Source organism: Haliotis rubra, unplaced genomic scaffold (genome assembly GCF_003918875.1).
Source record: "Haliotis rubra isolate DU_JTF1 unplaced genomic scaffold, ASM391887v1 Scf25, whole genome shotgun sequence".
In the NCBI taxonomy this organism is placed as follows: Eukaryota; Metazoa; Mollusca; class Gastropoda; order Lepetellida; family Haliotidae; genus Haliotis; species Haliotis rubra.
In genome coordinates, this window is record NW_025766558.1 from 1,396,920 (window position 1) to 1,418,565 (window position 21,646).

The 21,646-nt window shown below is 42.9% G+C and overlaps 1 protein-coding gene and 1 long non-coding RNA gene across 2 annotated transcripts; one reads left to right on the forward strand and one right to left on the reverse strand.

The window, feature by feature from the left end:
• The first annotated feature begins 1,378 nt into the window (after positions 1-1,378).
• Positions 1,379-2,570, forward strand: LOC124279401. The gene is made up of 4 exons (XR_006899358.1): positions 1,379-1,424; positions 1,623-1,688; positions 1,809-1,874; positions 2,495-2,570. It is a non-coding gene; the product is annotated as an uncharacterized LOC124279401 (long non-coding RNA).
• LOC124279398 (ATP-binding cassette sub-family B member 10, mitochondrial-like) lies at positions 1,955-21,581 on the reverse strand. Its single transcript, XM_046715219.1, has 12 exons — positions 21,046-21,581; positions 13,978-14,384; positions 13,534-13,668; positions 13,150-13,296; positions 11,386-11,521; positions 10,591-10,686; positions 10,096-10,302; positions 6,318-6,397; positions 5,870-6,050; positions 4,798-4,841; positions 3,947-3,981; positions 1,955-3,128 (listed from the first exon to the last, which is right to left on the reverse strand). Exons 1-12 carry the CDS (start codon positions 21,251-21,253, stop codon positions 2,900-2,902), a joined length of 1,905 nt encoding a protein of 634 aa, XP_046571175.1. The 5' UTR covers positions 21,254-21,581; the 3' UTR covers positions 1,955-2,899.
• Between the last annotated feature and the right edge of the window lie 65 nt (positions 21,582-21,646).

Here is a 21,646-nt window from a genome sequence, read left to right on the forward strand (position 1 = left end):
TTCATATGACATTCCTGACAATTTCATGTTACTGTGAGTGAGTGAGTGAGGACACAAGACCACACAATGTACCCATGTTGAGAATCAAGCCGAGTCCTCCTGCTTGACAAGCGGTGCTCACTAGACTATCGTCTTCTATTGCAAGTAATTAGGCTGTGATTCCTAAAGGCCCGAGAAGATCCAGGTTAGAATTGGTCTTTGGCAACCCATGCTTGTCGTAAGAGATGACTAACGGTTCAGGCTCGCTGACTTGCTTGACACATGCCATCGTATCCCAATAACATAGATTCGATGCTCATGTTGATCACTGGATTGTCTGGTCCAGATGCTATTATTTACAGATCGTCGCCATATAGCTGTAATAAGGCCGAGTGCGGAATCAAACAACCAACCAAGCAACCTAAAGGCCCTAAAACGTTTAAGGTGCTTCAACATGCTGGTGAAAATCTTGGTAGAAAATTGTGTTTTTGATCATAGTATGCATTAATGATAATTGTCAGTCATATGTCCTTCCTTCTCTAAGTATGTTCCTGACCCGATATTTGCCGTCTTAGTGTCCTACTTGTGACGAATCACGTGGCCTTGTATGTTGTAGCTATTGAAACCTGTACTACGTGTATTACCGGAGCATTAACCGCTAGGCCACCCACTAGAACATGCACCAAACAAGCACACAAGCTTTGACCATGTTAAGGTTAAGAAGATTTAGTGAACAATAGCAACTTCGTCCATGACAGTTTTATGGAATATATGTATTTTTGTATATATTATACCAGAGACCATATAATAGATTATATAGTCTCTGATTATACTGTAACAAACTGGATTATGTACATTCTGTCCACTATGAAATATACTCATTAGAAAAACTGTTGAAAAAAGTGACATAAATATACCGTAAGCCATAGGAAAACAAAGTGGCACAAATATGCCATCAACAATACACAACAAAATGAAACAAGAAACTTTAAACAATTCTGTGACTAGTTATATACAAAATTGTAAAAAATAATTAAAACCTTTTTGGAAACTGTCATTCACTACTATTAACAATATCATGGAATGACAATCATCAAAGCAACATTTTCAAACTAAAACTTTGCGTAAATGAACATTGCACCAATGAAAACTCACTTATTCCAGTATGTTTACATGATGCGAAATGTATATCAAAAAGCTTTGTCAACATTTCATCAGCTATCCACAAACAACTTAAAAGCTATGAAGTGGTAAACCACTTACACTCCAGCCACAATAAGGTGTTACACCACTTACACCCCAGCTTCTATGACTTGTTACACCACTTACACTCCAGCCACAATAAGGTGGTAAACCACTTACACTCCAGCTACTATAAGGTGATAAACCACTTACATCCCAGCTACTGTAAGGTGATAAACCACTTACATCCCAGCTACTATAAGGTGATAAACCACTTACATCCCAGCTACTATAAGGTGATAAACCACTTACATCCAAGCTACTATAAGGTGATAAACCACTTACATCCCAGCTACTGTAAGGTGATAAACCACTTACATCCCAGCTACTATAAGGTGATAAACCACTTACATCCCAGCTACTATAAAGTGATAGACCACTTACATCCCAGCTACTATAAGGTGATAAACCACTTACATCCCAGCTACTATAAGGTGATAAACCACTTACATCCCAGCTACTATAAGGTGATAAACCACTTACATCCCAGCTACTGTAAGGTTACATCCCAGCTACTATAAGGTGATAAACCACTTACATCCCAGCTACTATAAGGTGATAAACCACTTACATCCAGCTACTATAAGGTGATAAACCACTTACATCCCAGCTACTATAAGGTGATAAACCACTTACATCCCAGCTACTATAAGGTGATAAACCACTTACATCCAAGCTACTATAAGGTGATAAACCACTTACATCCCAGCAGGTGATAAACCACTTACATCCCAGCTACTATAAGGTGATAGACCACTTACATCCCAGCTACTATAAGGTGATAGACCACTTACATCCCAGCTACTATAAGGTGATAAACCACTTACATCCCAGCTACTATAAGGTGATAAACCACTTACATCCCAGCTACTATAAGGTGATAGACCACTTACATCCCAGCTACTATAAGGTGATAAACCACTTACATCCCAGCTACTATAAGGTGATAAACCACTTACATCCCAGCTACTGTAAGGTGATACATCACTTACATCCCAGCTACTATAAGGTGATAAACCACTTACATCCCAGCTACTATAAGGTGATAAACCACTTACATCCCAGCTACTATAAGGTGATAAACCACTTACATCCCAGCTACTATAAGGTGATAGACCACTTACATCCCAGCTACTATAAGGTGATAGACCACTTACATCCCAGCTACTATAAGGTGATAGACCACTTACATCCCAGCTACAATAAGGTGATAGACCACTTACATCCCAGCTACTATAAGGTGATAAACCACTTATATCCCAGCTACTATAAGGTGATACATCACTTACATCCCAGCTACTATAAGGTGATAGACCACTTACATCCCAGCTACTATAAGGTGATAAACCACTTATATCCCAGCTACTATAAGGTGATACATCACTTACATCCCAGCTACTATAAGGTGAAGAGTTAATTATCTTAAAGGGATGAAGGTGATTGTGTTTTGTGCACTCATCCATAAATTTGTTTTGATAGAGGTGCAGGTGAAATGGGGTAATATGAGGACAGCCCTGTATTGGTATACGGTCTTATCCTGAATGGTCGGGTTAGATTACCTCCCCTTGATCTCAACACAGTCCCTAACCCATGTGACTAAGGTACTAGTGGAACACTATCACTGATATATTAATATATATTTTGATGTAGAACTTGTGTCTGTAAATTATGCTGCTTCTCATCGTGTTATAGTTTGTCTTTCGACCAATCTCCGAAACATCCCATCTGTCAGCAACATCAGTTCATCGTAGCTGCCAACCTCTACGATACAGCCATCGTTTATCACAGCTATCTGACTGGCTGTTTTGATTGTAGAGAGTCTGTGAGCTATTGTGATAACTGTCCGGTCTACCAGCAGCCTCTCCAGGGCTTCCTGTACAAGATACTCGCTCTCTGCATCCAGGGCACTGTCATATAGAAACACACAGACGTACCACAGGTAATATACTCAAGTTACACAGGTAATACACTTACCTTACACAGGTAATATACCCACTTTACACTGGTAATACACCCACCTTACACAGGTAATACACCCACCTTACACAGGTAATACACCCACCTTACACAGGTAATACACTCAAGCTACACTAGAAATACACCCACCTTACACAGGTAATACACCCACCTTACACAGGTAATACACTCAAGCTACACTAGAAATACACCCACCTTACACAGGTAATACACCCACTTTACACAGGTAATACACTAAAGCTACACTAGAAATACACCCACCTTACACAGGTAATATACTCAAGTTACACAGGTAATACACCCACCTTACACAGGTAATACACTCAAGTTACACAGGTAATACACCCACCTTACACAGGTAATATACTCAAGTTACACAGGTAATACACCCACCTTACACAGGTAATACACTCAAGCTACACAGGTAATACACCCACCTTACACAGGTAATAAACCCACTTTACACTGGTAATACACATGCTTTACTAGTAATATGCTCAAGCTACACAGGTAACATACTCACCTGACACAGGTAACAGACTCACATTACACAGGTGATACACTCACATTACACAGGTAACATACTCACCTGCCACAGGTAATAGACTCACATTACACTGGTAATGTACCGGTACCGGTATGTCATTCCGTAATAAACTCGCATAACAACCAGCGATACACAAGTATAACAAGATAATTTCTTAATCCATATTTGATAAGAAAACCTGCTTCTGAACTGCCGGCATACCTCGTAGCTTCATCCAGAAGTAGAATGTTGGGATCCTGGAAGCAAGTACATATTGTCACTGACATGATATTACGTATATCTTCGCACATAATCCCCAGAATTACAGCCATATTAGAGCAGAGCCCACCCAGCCATCAGTGGTTGATAACTTCAGCAAAGTCCCATGTCGTCAATCAACCAAGACCACTTAATAGCTACTTCATGACAGGCTATAGACCTGGCGTTCTCACCCCCCTGGCCCCAGCTTCGTCCATTCATAATGTTAGGGCCAAATATTTTAACACAGAAATATTAAGAAATATATAATTCAGATTACTCAGATGCAACAAAGGTGACCTGTGAATGCAGACATTATGTATGTCCTACTTAACAGAAGTATAAGCACACTAGATTTTTACATATGACAATAATCTGTCATGCTGGAAGATCCTGTATTTAACTCCACCATGATATTCATGTCCTGAAAACACATACCACATATGGTTTCCTTCTATAACAGTTACTGAGAAAATCTGTTCCCCTTTGGGACACCATGCACTAAGTCATGAAACGCATGACAAGGGCCATAACTCTGTAACAAATTGTAATACGTTTGACATTTTCAAACTTCATCAAGGCATTCATGTTCTGAAAACACATACCAAATTTAGTTTCCCTATCTATAATGGTTTCTGAGAAAATCTGTCCCCATCATCTCAGACAGACGGATGGACGGACTGACAGACGGAGCTCAAACCTATATCCCCCTCACTTCATGGCGAGGGAAAAAAAAATCATATGAAACAAATTCAGGTATTCTTTATACTTCTTTTGAGCAGCAATTGTTACTGTTTTAAATATTTGTATATTACCTTCAAGATCGCCCTTGCTATAGCAACTCTCTGTCTCTGGCCACCTGCAGGCAAACATACAAACAGTTCAATAGCTTCTTACTGAATCAATATTTAAAGGCTGTTTCTGATACTACCCAACACTTGATAGGGTCAGTCAGTTAATCCATACTACCCAACACTTGATAGGGCTCAGTCAGTTAATCCATACTACCCAACACTTGATAGGGTTCAGTCAGTTAATCCATACTACCCAACACTTGATAGGGTTCAGTCAGTTAATCCATACTACCCAGCACTTGATAGGGTTCAGTCAGTTAATCCATACTACCCAGCACTTGATAGGGTTCAGTCAGTTAATCCATACTACCCAACACTTGATAGGGTTCAGTCAGTTAATCCATACTACCACATACTTGATAGGGTTCAGTCAGTTAATTCATACTACCAAACACTTGATAAGGTTCAGTCAGTTAATCCATACTACTCAACATCTGAAAGGGTCAGTCAATTACAATCCATGCTATCTGAAGATCTCCTAGATTTGACCTTATACCCACCAGATCCCTATTCACTAAGGATGTTACAGACATTATCAGAATTACTGATGGACAGAGTATGTTTAAAAAAGTGATTGGTTCATATATTTATGTGATTACGACTAACAAAGACCTCATGAACAGACATGTACTGACGGACAGGGACTAGAATATGAATCTGAAACCATAGCCAACTAGGAGACACGACTCTTCTCAGTGAGATTATTATTTATTTATTATTATTATAGGATATTTATATAGCGAACATATCCACGCAACAAAGCGCTTTTTTTTTTCCTCGATCATTGGATGTCAATCTCAATGGCACATCATATTATCAATCTCAACTCTTGCAGCCACAAGCACACTGAGTTATTGCATGAACTTGTCCCACAGGAGTGAAGCAGTGAAGCAGTGACTAATATTTCCTGGTCCCTTGAAGGTGACCCTAGCATGGGATGGAAGGAGGCCCTGTTCCGGTATCAAGTAGCATCTGTGCAACAGCAGCTTCCATCCTGGTGATACATGGACAAGACACCACGTTGTGGGCTTACCTGACAGCATGTGTCCTCTCTCCCCGACAAGAGTCTGGAAGCCCTCCGGGAATGACTGGATAAAGTTGTAAGCGTTTGCTTGTTTGGCTGCCATAACAATGTGGTCCTTTGTCACAGCGGTTGGGTCAGAGGCACCGTAGGCGATGTTCTCACCGATGGAGCAGGAGAACAACACAGGCTCCTAGGAAGCACAGCACATTCGGGCATTTACTGTACACTTCATAATCTTAATATTTGAAATCCTGAATGGAAACATTTATTGCTGATGATTAGGTCAATTCAGAGAGGGTACCTGTGATGTCGGCAACAGTGTGACAACTTCAGGGACAACAGGACAAATATCCATGAGCCACGGAAGGTGCCACTGGCAGCTCGCAAACACAAGGCTGACAAGGGAAAATACACATCATAATACAGGTGATGATGCATGGACGATGATACAACTTACCTGGTTTACAGTTCCGATCTGATTCCTGAGCCAGGTGGGGTTCAACTCACGGATATCTTGGCCATCAAGTTGGACACTTCCTACAAAACAGTCATATGTCAAGAATGACAAGTGTTTATGGATGATCAGCTTCTTCATCCATAAAACACCCGTGAAGATCCGGGTTAGAACTGATCTTCAGTAACACATGCTTGTCTCCACCCGTGAAGATCCGGGTTAGAACTGATCTTCAGTAACACATGCTTGTCTCCACCCGTGAAGATCCGGGTTAGAACTGATCTTCAGTAACACTCGCGTTTGTCTACCCGTGAAGATCCGGGTTAGAACTGATCTTCAGTAACACATGCTTGTCATAAGAGGCGACTAATAGGATCGAGTGATCAGGCTCGCTGACTTGGTTGACACATGTCATCGTATCCCAATTGCGTAGATAGATGCTCATGCTGTTGATCACTGGACTGCCTGGTCCAGACTCGATTATTTACAGATAGTTGCCATATAGCTGGAATATTGCTGAGTGTGGCGTAAAACTAAACTCACTCACTTATTCATTTGTTATCAACAAACTAGCAAACTAGGGATCTTGTGCTCTCCCTTACAACAGTAGGCTCATTCTAAAACAGTTTGTGTTAAGTAAAACTGTTACGATAATCTCAATGCCAATGCAATTAATCTTTGATAAAGCATGGGACTTCCAACTGTCTGAGCACTGTGATTGTCAGTCGAGTACAGGATCTAAGAATGTTGTATACTTCGCTACAGCTACCCCTAATATGTGCACTGTAAACATGGATACAGTATGTAACACTACTTCATACAAAAGGTATGCGAGGAAGTGCCATGGGCTCGACTAGGGAATAATTGTAAAAATGTATGAGTACCATAGAGTGTACTTAACCTGTGTGGGATCGTACATATTTAGGAGCATCGTTGAGCCTACTTAACCTGTGTGGGATTGTACATACTTAGGAGTGTCGTTGAGCGTACCTAACCTGTGTGGGATCATACAGTGATGTGGATCAGACTTATACTGTGAAGGATCGTACATACGTAGGAGCGGTGTGGATCAGACTTATACTGTGAGGGATCGTACATACGTAGGAGTGGTGTGGATCAGACTTACCCTGTGAGGGATCGTACATACGTAGGAGTGGTGTGGATCAGACTTATACTGTGAGGGATCGTACATACGTAGGAGTGGTGTGGATCAGACTTACCCTGTGAGGGATCGTACATACGTAGGAGTGGTGTGGATCAGACTTACCCTGTGAGGGATCGCATACTTTACCCTGTGAGGGAGTGGTGTGGATCAGACTTATACTGTGAGGGATCGTACATACGTAGGAGTGGTGTGGATCAGACTTATACTGTGAGGGATCGTACATACGTAGGAGTGGTGTGGATCAGACTTAACCCTGTGAGGGATCGCGCATACACGTGAGGGAGTGGTTTGGATCAGACTTACCCTGTGAGGGATCGTGCATCATTACCTAAGGAGTGGTGTGGATCAGACTTTACCCTGTGAGGGATCGCATACACGTAGGAGTGGTGTGGATCAGACTTATACTGTGAGGGATCGCATATAATGTAGGAGTGGTGTGGATCAGACTTACCCTGTGAGGGATCGCACACACGAGGAGTGGTGTGGATCAGACTTACTGAATGGGGAGTAGGGGTGGTGGATCAGACTTACCCTGTGAGGGATCGCACACACGTAGGAGTGGTGTGGATCAGACTTATACTCTGAGGGATCTGCACATACATTAGGAGTGGTTTGGATCAGACTTACCCTGTGAGGGATCATTACATACCTAAGGAGTGGTGTGGATCAGACTTACCCTGTGAGGAATCGTACATACGTAGGAGTGGTTTGGATCAGACTTACCCTGTGAGGGATCGTACATACGTAGGAGTGGTGTGGATCAGACTTATACTGTGAGGGATCGTACATACGTAGGAGTGGTGTGGATCAGACTTACCCTGTGAAGGATCGTACATGCAGGGAGTGGTGTGGAACAGACTTACCCTGTGTGGGATCAGACTTACTACCCTGTGGGACGTATACTACAAAGGAGTGATGTGGATCAGACATGTAGGAGTGGAGTGGTGGATCAGACTTACCCTGTGAGGGATCGTACATACGTAGGAGTGGTGTGGATCAGACTTACCCTGTGAGGGATCGTACATACGTAGGAGTGGTGTGGATCAGACTTACCCTGTGAGGGATCGTACATACGTAGGAGTGGTGTGGATCAGACTTACCCTGTGAGGGATCGTACATACGTAGGAGTGGTGTGGATCAGACTTACCCTGTGAGGGATCATACATACGTAGGAATGGTTTGGATCAGACTTACCCTGTGAGGGGAGTGGGTGGATGGATCAGACTTACCCTGACTTACCCTGTGAGGGATCGTACATACATTAGGAGTGGTGTGGATCAGACTTATACTGTGAGGGATCGAGGGGGATCAGACTTACATAGTGCAGGGATGTAGGAGTGGTGTGGATCAGACTTATACTGTGAGGGATCTGTACATGCGTAGGGGTGGTGTGGATCAGACTTACCCTGTGAGGGGGGAATCGTACATACACGTAGGAGTGGTGTGGATCAGACTTACTCTGAATGGGATGTGACATACATGCGTAGGAGTGGTGTGGATCAGACTTACTCTGAATGGGATCATTACATGCATTAGGAGTGTTGTGGATCAGACTTATACTGTGAGGGATCGCGTACATACATTAGGGAGTGGTTTGGATCAGACTTACCCTGTGAGGGATCGCATATACACTGAAGGAGTGGTGTGGATCAGACTTACCCTGTGAGGAATCATTACATCATGTAGGAGTGGTTTGGATCAGACTTACCCTGTGAGGGATCGTACATCACGAGGGAGTGGTGTGGATCAGACTTATACTGTGAGGGATCGTCGTACATCAGACTTACCCTAGGAGTGGTGTGGATCAGACTTACCCTGTGAGGGATCGTACATCACATTAGGGAGTGGTGTGGATCAGACTTACCCTGTGAGGGATCAGACTTACCCTGTACATACAGTAGGAGTGGTGTGGATCAGACTTACCCTGTGAGGGATCGTACATACAAAGGAGTGGTGTGGATCAGACTTACCCTGTGAGGGATCAGACTTACATACATGTAGGGAGTGGTGTGGATCAGACTTTACTGTGAAGGGATCCTGTGAGTGGTGTGGATCAGACTTTACCCTGTGTGGGATACACGCAGGAGTGGTGTGGATCAGACTTACCCTGTGAGGGATCGCACATACGATCAGACTTACCCTGTGAGGGATGAGGGAGTGGTGTGGATCAGACTTACCCTGTGAGGGATCGTACATACGTAGGAGTGGTGTGGATCAGACTTACCCTGTGAGGGATCGTACATACATACAGTAGGAGTGGTTTGGATCAGACATACCCTGTGAGGGATCATTACATCTGAAGGAGTGGTGTGGATCAGACTTACCCCTGTGAGGGATCGATCAGACATATGGAATCATAGGAGTGAGGTGTGGATCAGACTTACTCTGAATGGAATCATACATACGTAGGAATGGTTTGGATCAGACTTACCCTGTGAGGGATTGTACATACGTAGGAGTGGTGTGGATCAGACTTACCCTGTGAGGGATCGTACATACGTAGGAGTGTTATGGATCAGACATACGTAAGGGATCGTACATACGTAGGAGTGGTATGGATCAGACTTACCCTGTGAGGGATTGTACATACGTAGGAGTGTTATGGAGCATACTTACCCTGCGTGGGATCATACATGCGGAGAAGCAAAGCACCTAGCGTGGACTTCCCCGACCCACTGGGACCAACCACGGCAGTCACAGAGCCAGATGGGACATTCAAGCTCAGGTCCGAGAAAATTGTTGTCTCGGGACGGGATGGGTAATGGAAATTGATGTTGTTGAAGCTAATGTTGCCCTGCGGCGAACTGGACGGTGATAGACCGGCTGAAATGAAGATTAAATATAATGTGTATGCTAGTTGGCGCCTTTGGGATTCTTGGTTAGAACAGGACTACCTTGATATATATGGGCTCAATGACTTGTGATGTCATACTCCAATACAACAAACCTTGCTATCAATCACTGCTCCAGATTTACAGGTGGTTTTCACATGGCTCTAATATTGCTGAATACCGGTACATCATTAAATGATAAATAAAAAAACCCTTGATATTGTACATCATACACCAGATTGGGTGGGTGACGAAAGTGGAAGAAGAAATAAGTGTATACCTGTCACAGGAATCTGGGGCTGTCTGTCCATCAATTGCCAGAGTCGGGAACTTGCCCCCAGGCCACGCATCAGCTCGGTGTAAAATGTCGTCAAGCCTGCAATATATACCATACTTGATATCTGTGTAGAAAGTCGTCAAGCCTGCAATATATACCATACTTCATGTCTGTGTAGAAAGTCGTCAAGCCTGCAATATATACCAAACTTGATATCTATCCTGCAATATATACCATACTTCATGTCTGTGTAAAAAGTCGTCAAGCCTGCAATATATACCATACTTCATGTCTATGTAGAAGGTCGTCAAGCCTGCAATATATACCATACTTGATATCTATCCTGCAATATATACCATACTTCATGTCTGTGTAGAAAGCCGTCAAGCCTGCAATATATACCATACTTCATGTCTATGTAGAAAGTCGTCAAGCCTGCAATATATACCATACTTCTTATCTGTGTAGAAAGTGGTCAAGCCTGCAATATATACCATACTTCATGTCTATGTAGAAAGCTGTCCAACCTGCAATATATACCATACTTGATATCTATCCTGCAATATATACCATACTTGATATCTGTGTAGAAAGTCGTCAAGCCTGCAATATAAACCATACTTCATTTCTATGTAGAAAATCGTCAAGCCTAAAATACACATATTCAATACCATCTTTAGATGAGCTTACAGTAAAATCTATGTGAAAACACATGCACTAAGGAATGAAGAACATCATCAGTTTGTAGGTTCAGGAAACCAGCCCACTTATTGCTGTGTACAAGTTGTGAGAGCTCACCTCCCATAGACACTCCCACGTAGGCTGCATACAGGAGGAACGCCGACAGCTCTCCGACTGTCATCTGTGACTCGGTCATCATCAGCCCTCCGTAGTAGAACACTGACAGCACGATGGCGTTACCAGACACCCCAGTCTGTCAGAAACAGGAGAGATAACTCATACTATGTACTGACTGCATGACCACATTACCAGACATCCCAGTCTGTCAGAAACAGGGGAGATAACTCATGCTACATACAGACTGCATGACCACATTACCAGACATCCCAGTCTGTCAGAAACAGGAGAGATAACTCATACTATGTACTGACTGCATGACCACATTACCAGACATCCCAGCCTGTCAGAAACAGGGGAGATAACTCATGCTATGTACTGACTGCATGACCACATTACCAGACATCCCAGTCTGTCAGAAACAGGGGAGATAACTCATACTATGTACTGACTGCATGACCACATTACCAGACACCCCAGTCTGTCAGAAACAGGGGAGATAACTCATGCTACATACAGACTGCATGACCACATTACCAGACATCCCAGTCTGTCAGAAACAGGGGAGATAACTCATACTATGTACTGACTGCATGACCACATTACCAGACATCCCAGTCTGTCAGAAACAGGGGAGATAACTCATGCTACATACTGACTGCATGACCACATTACCAGACATCCCAGTCTGTCAGAAACAGGAGAGATAACTCATACTATGTACTGACTGCATGACCACATTACCAGACACCCCAGTCTGTCAGAAACAGGGGAGATAACTCATACTATGTACTGACTGCATGACCACATTACCAGACATCCCCTAGTCTGTCAGAAACAGGGGAGATAACTCATACTACCATGCTACATACAGACTGCATGACCACATTACCAGACATCCCAGTCTGTACAGGAGAGATAACTCATACTGACTGCATGACCACATTACCAGACATCCCAGTCTGTCAGAAACAGGGGAGATAACTCATGCTACATACAGACTGCATGACCACATTACCAGACATCCCAGTCTGTCAGAAACAGGGGAGATAACTCATACTATGTACTGACTGCATGACCACATTACCAGACATCCCAGTCTGTCAGAAACAGGGAGATAACTCATGCTACATACAGGAGATAACTCATGCTATGTACTGACTGCATGACCACATTACCAGACATCCCAGTCTGTCAGAAACAGGGGAGATAACTCATGCTACATACTGACTGCATGACCACATTACCAGACATCCCAGTCTGTCAGAAACAGGGGAGATAACTCATACTACATACAGACTGCATGACCACATTACCAGACACCCCAGTCTGTCAGAAACAGGGGAGATAACTCATGCTACATACTGACTGCATGACCACATTACCAGACATCCCAGTCTGTCAGAAACAGGAGAGATAACTCATACTATGTACTGACTGCATGACCACATTACCAGACATCCCAGCCTGTCAGAAACAGGGGAGATAACTCATGCTACATACTGACTGCATGACCACAGTACCATACATTCCTGTCTGTTCCATGCAACATACTGACAGTATAACAATATTACTTGATGCCTGTGACAGAGACATGGAGAGATAACTCATGTTCTAGACAGATATTCCAGATTATTTATATTTTAGACTGAATGCACAGTTACCTGACATCCCAGATGACAGAAGTTAGGTTTGTAAAGCTGTGTGTTTTGTACCAGCCAGTCCTTATCTTTATTGAACCAATTATGCTGTGCAGGTACTCACAAATCCCCAGAAGACTCCACGAGCCAATGCTTCCTTGTATGACAACTTCAGAACATGGTCGATCTTTTGGTTATAGGCTTCACATTCCTTCTCTTCTTGTGCAAATGCTCGCACGGTGCGGATGTTGCCCACCTTCTCTTCAGCAAGCTGCAGTTGTTAAGATACTATCATAGTCTCCAAAGAATCAAGCACATGAAAATGCAAAACAAGGCATCTAGAACTAGAATTTTCTACATGTCACTTCCACTTTTCATAGTTGTCTCCCCTCATCACTGTCTGGGAACAATTCAATTCTCCAATTCATGTCTGACACATTAAATGCATTGTCTAGTAATTCAGGATGATGTAGGAATATGTAGTGCTGACAGGAAAGTAGTTCTCTACCTGAGTGGCATTGGCCAGAGAGGACTGTACTTGCTTGGTGATGTTCCGCACATACCGACCATATATGATAGACACAAGGGCCACTGGCGGCACAATGCCTAAGGATATCGCTGTTAGCTTGGCAGAGACATACACCTGAAAACAATGGCAACAAAACATAGTCAATGATAACTAGGGGCTTGAAAATTAATATTTGAAAATAACTTGAAGAGGTTTCATATAACTGTGTAACCAAATGACTGAAATATTTAACTTCAATGTCGAAGCAAAAAACCTCAAGGATATTCTTCTCCAACTCATAATCTTCTCCCACTCCAATTGACCATTATCCCCCTCCAAGTCACCATCAACCCCTTCAACTCACCATCAAACCCTCCAACTCACCATCAACCCCTTCAACTCACCATCAACCCCTTCAACTCACCATCAAACCCTCCAACTCACCATCATCCCAACCCCACCTACAGCTTGTGCTATCGACCTCAGTCCATCAGATATGTTGTTTGTCACAGACTGTCCAACAAGTGATGTATCGGCCGACAAACGATTTATCAGCTCCCCAGTCTTAGTTTTGTCAAAGAATCCAATTTCTTGCTTCATAACTGAATTGAACAACTTTTCTCGAAGACTCTTCACAATGTTTTGGCCAGCGACCGTCATCAAATAGACCCGTCCAAAGTTTGCGACTCCTCCGATGAGAAAAACCACCAGTAATATCTTGCAGAGTGAATTGAGTCTCTCCTCCATCTTCCCCTCCTGTGACGCTGTGTAGATGATGTCGATCACCTTCCCGATACAGAACGGCACGGCCATGGTCACGCTACTGGACACCACCAGCAGCCCCAACGCACCTGGAGACAACCAGCACACAGTGGAATAACTACATGAAACATCAACACAGAAACATAAATATGTTTACATGATGGCAATGTTTCATCTCTAAGTACTGGGCACATTGAGCTAGCCCTGGCAGGAGATCAAGAAGTACTCTCAGCATAACTACAATATAAACCATGATGACTTCTTGCTGTAGGTGCAGTTGAGTCTGTGACAGTAAGACTGAAATGCTGTGCGTTATTATGCAAAATTAGTGACCCATTACATATCTATTCAGTCATACTTAAAAGTCAGAGACATCTTTCAGGGCTTGTTCATTGCAGAATCAACTGATTCCCATGACAACAAGTGATTATTGCGCTTGAATCACAAACATTCTTGCATGTTTCCCAGCAGTCATATCTCCCAATGGAGTCACCCTTTGTGATTTCTGACAGAGGCTAACCCTTGATCGTATTCATTCATTTACAGATAAAATTTAATGTCAACCTTTAACCTGAACTTGAAACAAATCTTTTGTGTTCATTCCCATGGGGGAATTCAGATAAATACTAAAATGACCATTCTCATCACACACCAGATATTTGCTGTATGCAATGTCATTATGAAACGTGCAGAAATGAGGATTCCAAAATGGCTGCTATGCCACACACAGAATACAGTCAACATGGACGTCCAGTAACCCACACACAGAATACAGTCATCATGGACGTCCAGTAACCTGCACATAGAATACAGTCAACATGGACGTCCAGTAACCCACACACAGAATACAGTCAACATGGACGTCCAGTAACCCACACACAGAATACAGTCAACATGGACGTCCAGTAACCCGCACATAGAATACAGTCAACATGGACGTCCAGTAACCCGCACATAGAATACAGTCAACATGGAACCCGCACCAGTAACCAGTCACATAGAATACAGTCAACATGGACAGTCCATGTAACCAGTAACCCACACACAGAATACAGTCAACATGGACGCCCAGTAACCCACACACAGAATACAGTCAACATGGACGTCCAGTAACCCCGAGAATACATAGAATACACACATACAGAATACGCCCAGTAGTCAACATAGGACGTCAACAGTACGCCCAGTAACCCGCACATAGAATACAGTCAACATGGACGTCCAGTAACCCGCACACAGAATACAGTCAACATGGACGTCCAGTAACCCCATACACAGAATACAGTCAACATGGACGCCCAGTAACCCGCACACACAGAATACAGTCAACATGGACGCCCAGTAACCCGCACACAGAATACAGTCAACATGGACGTCCAGTAACCCGCAGATATAGAATACAGTCAACATGGACGTCCAGTAACCCACACACAGACATACAGTCAATACAATCAACATGGGCGTCCAGTAACCAACACACAGAATACAGTCAACGCGTCCAGTAACCCGCACACAGAATACAGTCAACATGGACGTCCAGTAACCCTACACACAGAATACAGTCAACATGGACGTCCCAGTAACCCCACAATAAGAAGTCAACACGTCCAGTAACCCAGTAAACACACAGAATGGAGTCGTCCAGTAACCCACACACAGAATACAGTCAACATGGACGTCCAGTAACCCGCACACAGAATACAGTCAACATGGACGTCCAGTAACCCGCACACAGAATACAGTCAACATGGACGTCCAGTAACCCGCACACAGAATACAGTCAACATGGACGTCCAGTAACCCACACACAGAATACAGTCAACATGGACGTCCAGTAACCCACACACAGAATACAGTCAACATGGACGTCCAGTAACCCCACACAGAATACAGTCAACATGGACGCCCAGTAACCCGCACACAGAATACAGTCAACATGGACGTCCAGTAACCCACACACAGAATACAGTCAACATGGACGCCCGTAACCCAGTACAGAATACAGTCAACCACACACAGAATACAGTCAACATGGACGTCCAGTAACCCACACACAGAATACAGTCAACATGGACGTCCAGTAACCCGCACACAGAATACAGTCAACATGGACGTCCAGTAACCCGCACACAGAATACAGTCAACATGGACGTCCAGTAACCCACACACAGAATACAGTCAACATGGACGTCCAGTAACCCGCACACAGAATACAGTCAACATGGACGTCCAGTAACCCACACACAGAATACAGTCAACATGGACGCCCGCCACAGTAAGTCCCATCGTCCAGTAACCCACACACAGAATACAGTCAACATGGACGCCCAGTAACCCACACACAGAATACAGTCAACATGGACGTCCAGTAACCCACACACAGAATACAGTCAACATGGACGCCCGGTAACCCACGACACAGAATAATAGTCAACATGGACGTCCAGTAACCCACACACAGAATACAGTCAACATGGACGCAGTAACCCACACACAGAATACAGTCAACATGGACGTCCAGTAACCCACACACAGAATACAGTCAACATGGACGTCCAGTAACCCACACACAGAATACAGTCAACATGGACGTCCAGTAACCCGCACACAGAATACAGTCAACATGGACGTCCAGTAACCCACACACAGAATACAGTCAACATGGACGTCCAGTAACCCCCACACACAGTAACCCGCACACAGAATACAGTCAACATGGACGCCCAGTAACCCGCACACAGAATACAGTCAACATGGACGTCCAGTAACCCGCACACAGAATACAGTCAACATGGACGTCCAGTAACCCACACACAGAATACAGTCAACATGGACGTCCAGTAACCCGCACACAGAATACAGTCAACATGGACGTCCAGTAACCCACACACAGAATACAGTCAACATGGACGTCCAGTAACCCGCACACAGAATACAGAATACGATCCAGTCACACATGAATACAGTCAACATGGACGTCCAGTAACCCGCACACAGAATACAGTCAACATGGACGTCCAGTAACCCACACACAGAATACAGTCAACATGGACGTCCAGTAACCCACACACAGAATACAGTCAACATGGACGTCCAGTAACCCACACACAGCATGTCACAAGCTCTGAAGTAACAATAGTCGTACACTATGGCCTATTTTAAAGCTGTCACATATACAAAATGGTGATGTTTGAACTTTTGCGTTGGTGGCTGCTGTCAGTTGATGTATGGATGAATCACACGTTCTAGCAAGGCATTCTCATAGCCACACATCTCCGTCTGTGTGATGAGGGTACAGGTTCACATCAGGATGGGACTACTCAAAGCCTTAGACTTAAGAGGTACATGTATTTATTACCCATGTGGTCAACGTATGGGTAGTTGCATACTAATCTCGTACGTCACACGAGTGTCGTATCGCGTTGATCTGTGTCGTAACGACTTGACCTGAGATTCTAACGATTTGATTGGATAACCGATGACCTCTCAGTTAGGTCACGTTGTGACAGAACTACTTGTTCATTCATAACAAACACGTGAATTCATTCATTCTACAACTTACATGCATTGTGGGAATGTAAACATTGCGAACGTTGCCGTGTCGCTGTTTAATTGTGAGTCGAACTGAGACATTATATCCGTCGAAAACATATACGCAATGTTTCCACCAGTGATGTTAGACGAGTGAAGCAGTTGCAAACCAAGAAACGGGGTGCTACGGAGTAGTTTACTGTAGGAGGCTGTACGAGAGGCGATGACAACTGACATGCATCATGACGTCGGTTACCAAGGGGACAGCAGAATGGCGTAGTGACGTCAATACAGTGTGACGTCATGCAAAAGTGTACTTCAGGACAAATTCTTCCGCAACCTCTTTATGCAACCGGTTTCGGTTTGAAACCACAACAATAACAAAAATACGCTATTTTGTCAATTCAATGTATGTAAGACGTGGGTAATAAATAAAATACCACACTCGGTCTCATTACATCACGAATTATCTGAAGCTTCGTGACCTTCCTATGGTTTCTGACTCGCGGCTTCGCCTCGGTCAGATACCATAGGAAGGACACTCGTTTCGTATAATTCATATGTAATGAGACCGTGTGTAGTATTCTCTATATATGATAGCTTCCAATATTTGCCTTCTTAAACTATGAAACACTGGGGGTATATTTTACTCTGCTACTGCACATTCAATAAAACAATAAATTAAACCCATGGAGTTTTCTAGTTGTCATTATACACAGATCATGGACAGAGACATTAATATTATATGGTGGCATGGAAATATAATTACATATTTGACCCTGTAAACAACTGGGAAGCTCGGAAAGGCGTGGAAATATGTGTATATGTATGGATATATTTCATTATATGAAATGAAGAGCTATCAAGTTGAGATATTTGTAATCAGCTCATCATCTGTGTATCAACATTAATTAAATGTCCACCTGAGCCATCTGTGTTCCACGTGAGTAGTGATATTATACTCTCCTTTCATCCAAAGTCATAAACAGCTGATATCACAGTTATCTGCCTAGTAGTGGAACAATACATACTGGCAGTTACAGTGGGCCAGCCATTACAACAACTATGTCACAGACCACGGTTATGACTGGATGATGTACACAGCTGTTGGCACTTTTCCAGATACATCATGGCTGACAGAAATTTTTCTGAGAAATGATCCCCAAATCCAGTTGACGACAGTGATGGTCCACACCATCAGGAATGATGATACGGTATACTCCACTATCAGCCTGTTCCCCCTTTGTGACCACCTAATCATGCATTTCACTTTCAGTCAGGTCTCACGACAACACCCATGGGTCACTGTGGATCTGTTCTGTTCCGCAAACCACATGGGGTACACAATGTCATCTGAAGTACTTGTTAAGCCCATTTCTGGTGTCCCCCGCGGTGATGTTGCTGGAATATTGCTAAAAGCGGCTTAAAACCAAACTAAGTCAGTCAGTCAGTCAAGTACTAGTTCCACCCAGACAATCTTCAGTTTAACATGCGGGATTTCGGCAAGAATATAGGTCTCAAGCATCCCGAGCTTGTCACAAGATGTGACTAAACTCATTGGTTGTCACGTTCAGGGCCAAGGTTAGCTGCATGCCATCATATCAATCAAGATCTCAATCAAAAGACCATGGCCTTATACCTGGAATATTGTTGTGGGCGACAGATTAAACTTGTATACTTGTCAGGGATTTGGGTGAGAAAAGGTTCCCAGCAACCTATGCTTATTGCATGACTACACGGAAAGGGTGGTGAGATTCTGTGACAACAGCATGGACCATTGCTTACAACATCAATCACATGGTTTGACCAGCCATTAGTCCCATGTCATAATAGCTTGGATATTGCTGGCTGCTAAATCACTAGAATATATCAATATATCATCCAGGGTATATCATCCTGGGCTCCTTTTCCCAAAGTTATCGTATCGCTACGACTGCTGTAAGTCTATGTTACAGTATATGAGGTATGATTGCTACAAGAACAGTTACAAGTAGAGCTGTGATGATATATCGTTGAATTTAAAATCGTGATACTTTATCTAACGATATATATATATATATCAATTCTTTCTTTCGTATCGTGATATGTATCGTTGATCTTAAAACTGTTAATTTTCACCAGAAATTGACGGTTATTTCAAAACTTACACTGTACCTTGCTATCAAAATATACTTTTTAAAAGAAAATAACTAAACATGGCATATCGCGATTTGCATCGAATCGAATCGTATCGTTCCAAGATATCGCAATATGTATTGTTTCGTGAAATTTCTATACCGTCACATCTCTAGTTACGAGATCTTAGGCTTACAAGAGTTTTGTGAAACGGGGTCCTGTACTGCACCTATTGTACCAGGGCATCTCAATCCAAGCAATACAAGAGATCTTTCACCCAACGTGTGCTTCGCTTACCAGACTGGCAAAGTGACAGTCAGAATGTGTTTTCTAATCAAGCAGCCTCGAAAAAGGTCAAGACAGGGTATTCTGAATGACAGATGCTGGCTGTACAACTAATTCCGTATAAATTCTAGCTTCTTAGGAATAAACATCTGAAAGGAAAGAGACTTTCCTAAACCTGGAGGGAAGCACTGCCTTTCAATCCAGACCATCCATAAGATTTTCCAGAATATGTAAAGCTCAGTTCATAAATCAGGCTTTACATTGAAAATAGTGAATTGAAATATTCATCCACATGAGTTAGCTTGGAAAAATATTGTGGTGGATGTTGCCAGTTTGAAACTGATTGTTTAACTGGTTTTAACTACATTTTTATACCTTATGAAAACTGACTATCAACAAGTCCATGACAAAAGTTGAATTTTTGATCATTTGGGCAGGCATTATATGTTTACAATTTTACTTATATATTTTATCTATAAGTACTGGGCATGATACTGTCACTACATCTAGCTCTTCCATTTTTTCAAACACTCATTGCAATTTCTTGATTCAATACCTCTTAAACTGTCTAAGAAACACATCCATATATCCTGTCATTGAGATATTACAAGTAATATTTGTGGTGGCAGTCTGTTTGCTAATTTGTTAAAATGGACACTTGTCACAAAGGGGGCCTGTTTTGATTGGACAAAAGTCTACAAAGTGTGAAACATATTTCCTGTATCCTAAGCAACGTTGTTGCTAAAACACCATAAAATAATACTCACTCACACCAAATATGCTTAGTCATGGCATGTCTGGGGCTCTCAGTGGTCTCACCTGCTAATTTCAATCTTTCTGGTTTAGCCAAGCCAATTATTCGCTTTACTTCAGAAATCTTTGGCACGGCTGTCTTTGAATTGTTCTGAACTCCTGGGGCCTTCTGACGCCATATAGGGGAAGTTTTTAGTGTCCGGTACTGTACCAAAACCTTCCACAGAGATGATGGCCGCAAAGGTGACCCTCCAAGTATCCTTATAGAATTCATATTCCGTAGTATTAGTGGCGCACACGATCACCACGAATGTGTCTGCACAGGTGAGGAGCTATGAGCCCGACTCGTCACAGTTTCTGACACGGTGACTCGGAAGAGCTGTGCCTTGCCGACTAAATGAGGCTTATGCAACAGTTCACAGCCAGTGACAACTGCCAATCCAAGGGCAAAACAAATTTTGTCATTTTGTGTTTAATTAATGGCAATAAATCTAAGGTAATTACGTTTCTCTTGCCATTGCAATATATTTAATGTTGTAAATAAGCAAATCAAAACATTCCACACGTGAACATACAGTACGCTGACATTTTTTTGCCTTAGATCTACAGCGCCCTCTATGAGAAATGACGTATACATTTTGGTATTCATCCTAAACACAGTTATTTC

Coding starts and splice junctions, on each gene's coding strand:
- LOC124279398 (XM_046715219.1), bottom strand. CDS start 21,253: ATGAATTCTATAAGGATACTTGGAGGGTCACCTTTGCGGCCATCATCT. Junction 14,385..21,045: donor AGAAAGATTGAAATTAGCAG/GTGAGACCACTG, acceptor GGTTGTCTCCAG/GTGCGTTGGGGCTGCTGGTG. Junction 11,522..13,149: donor GTGGAGTCTTCTGGGGATTT/GTGAGTACCTGC, acceptor TGTTTCTGACAG/ACTGGGGTGTCTGGTAACGC.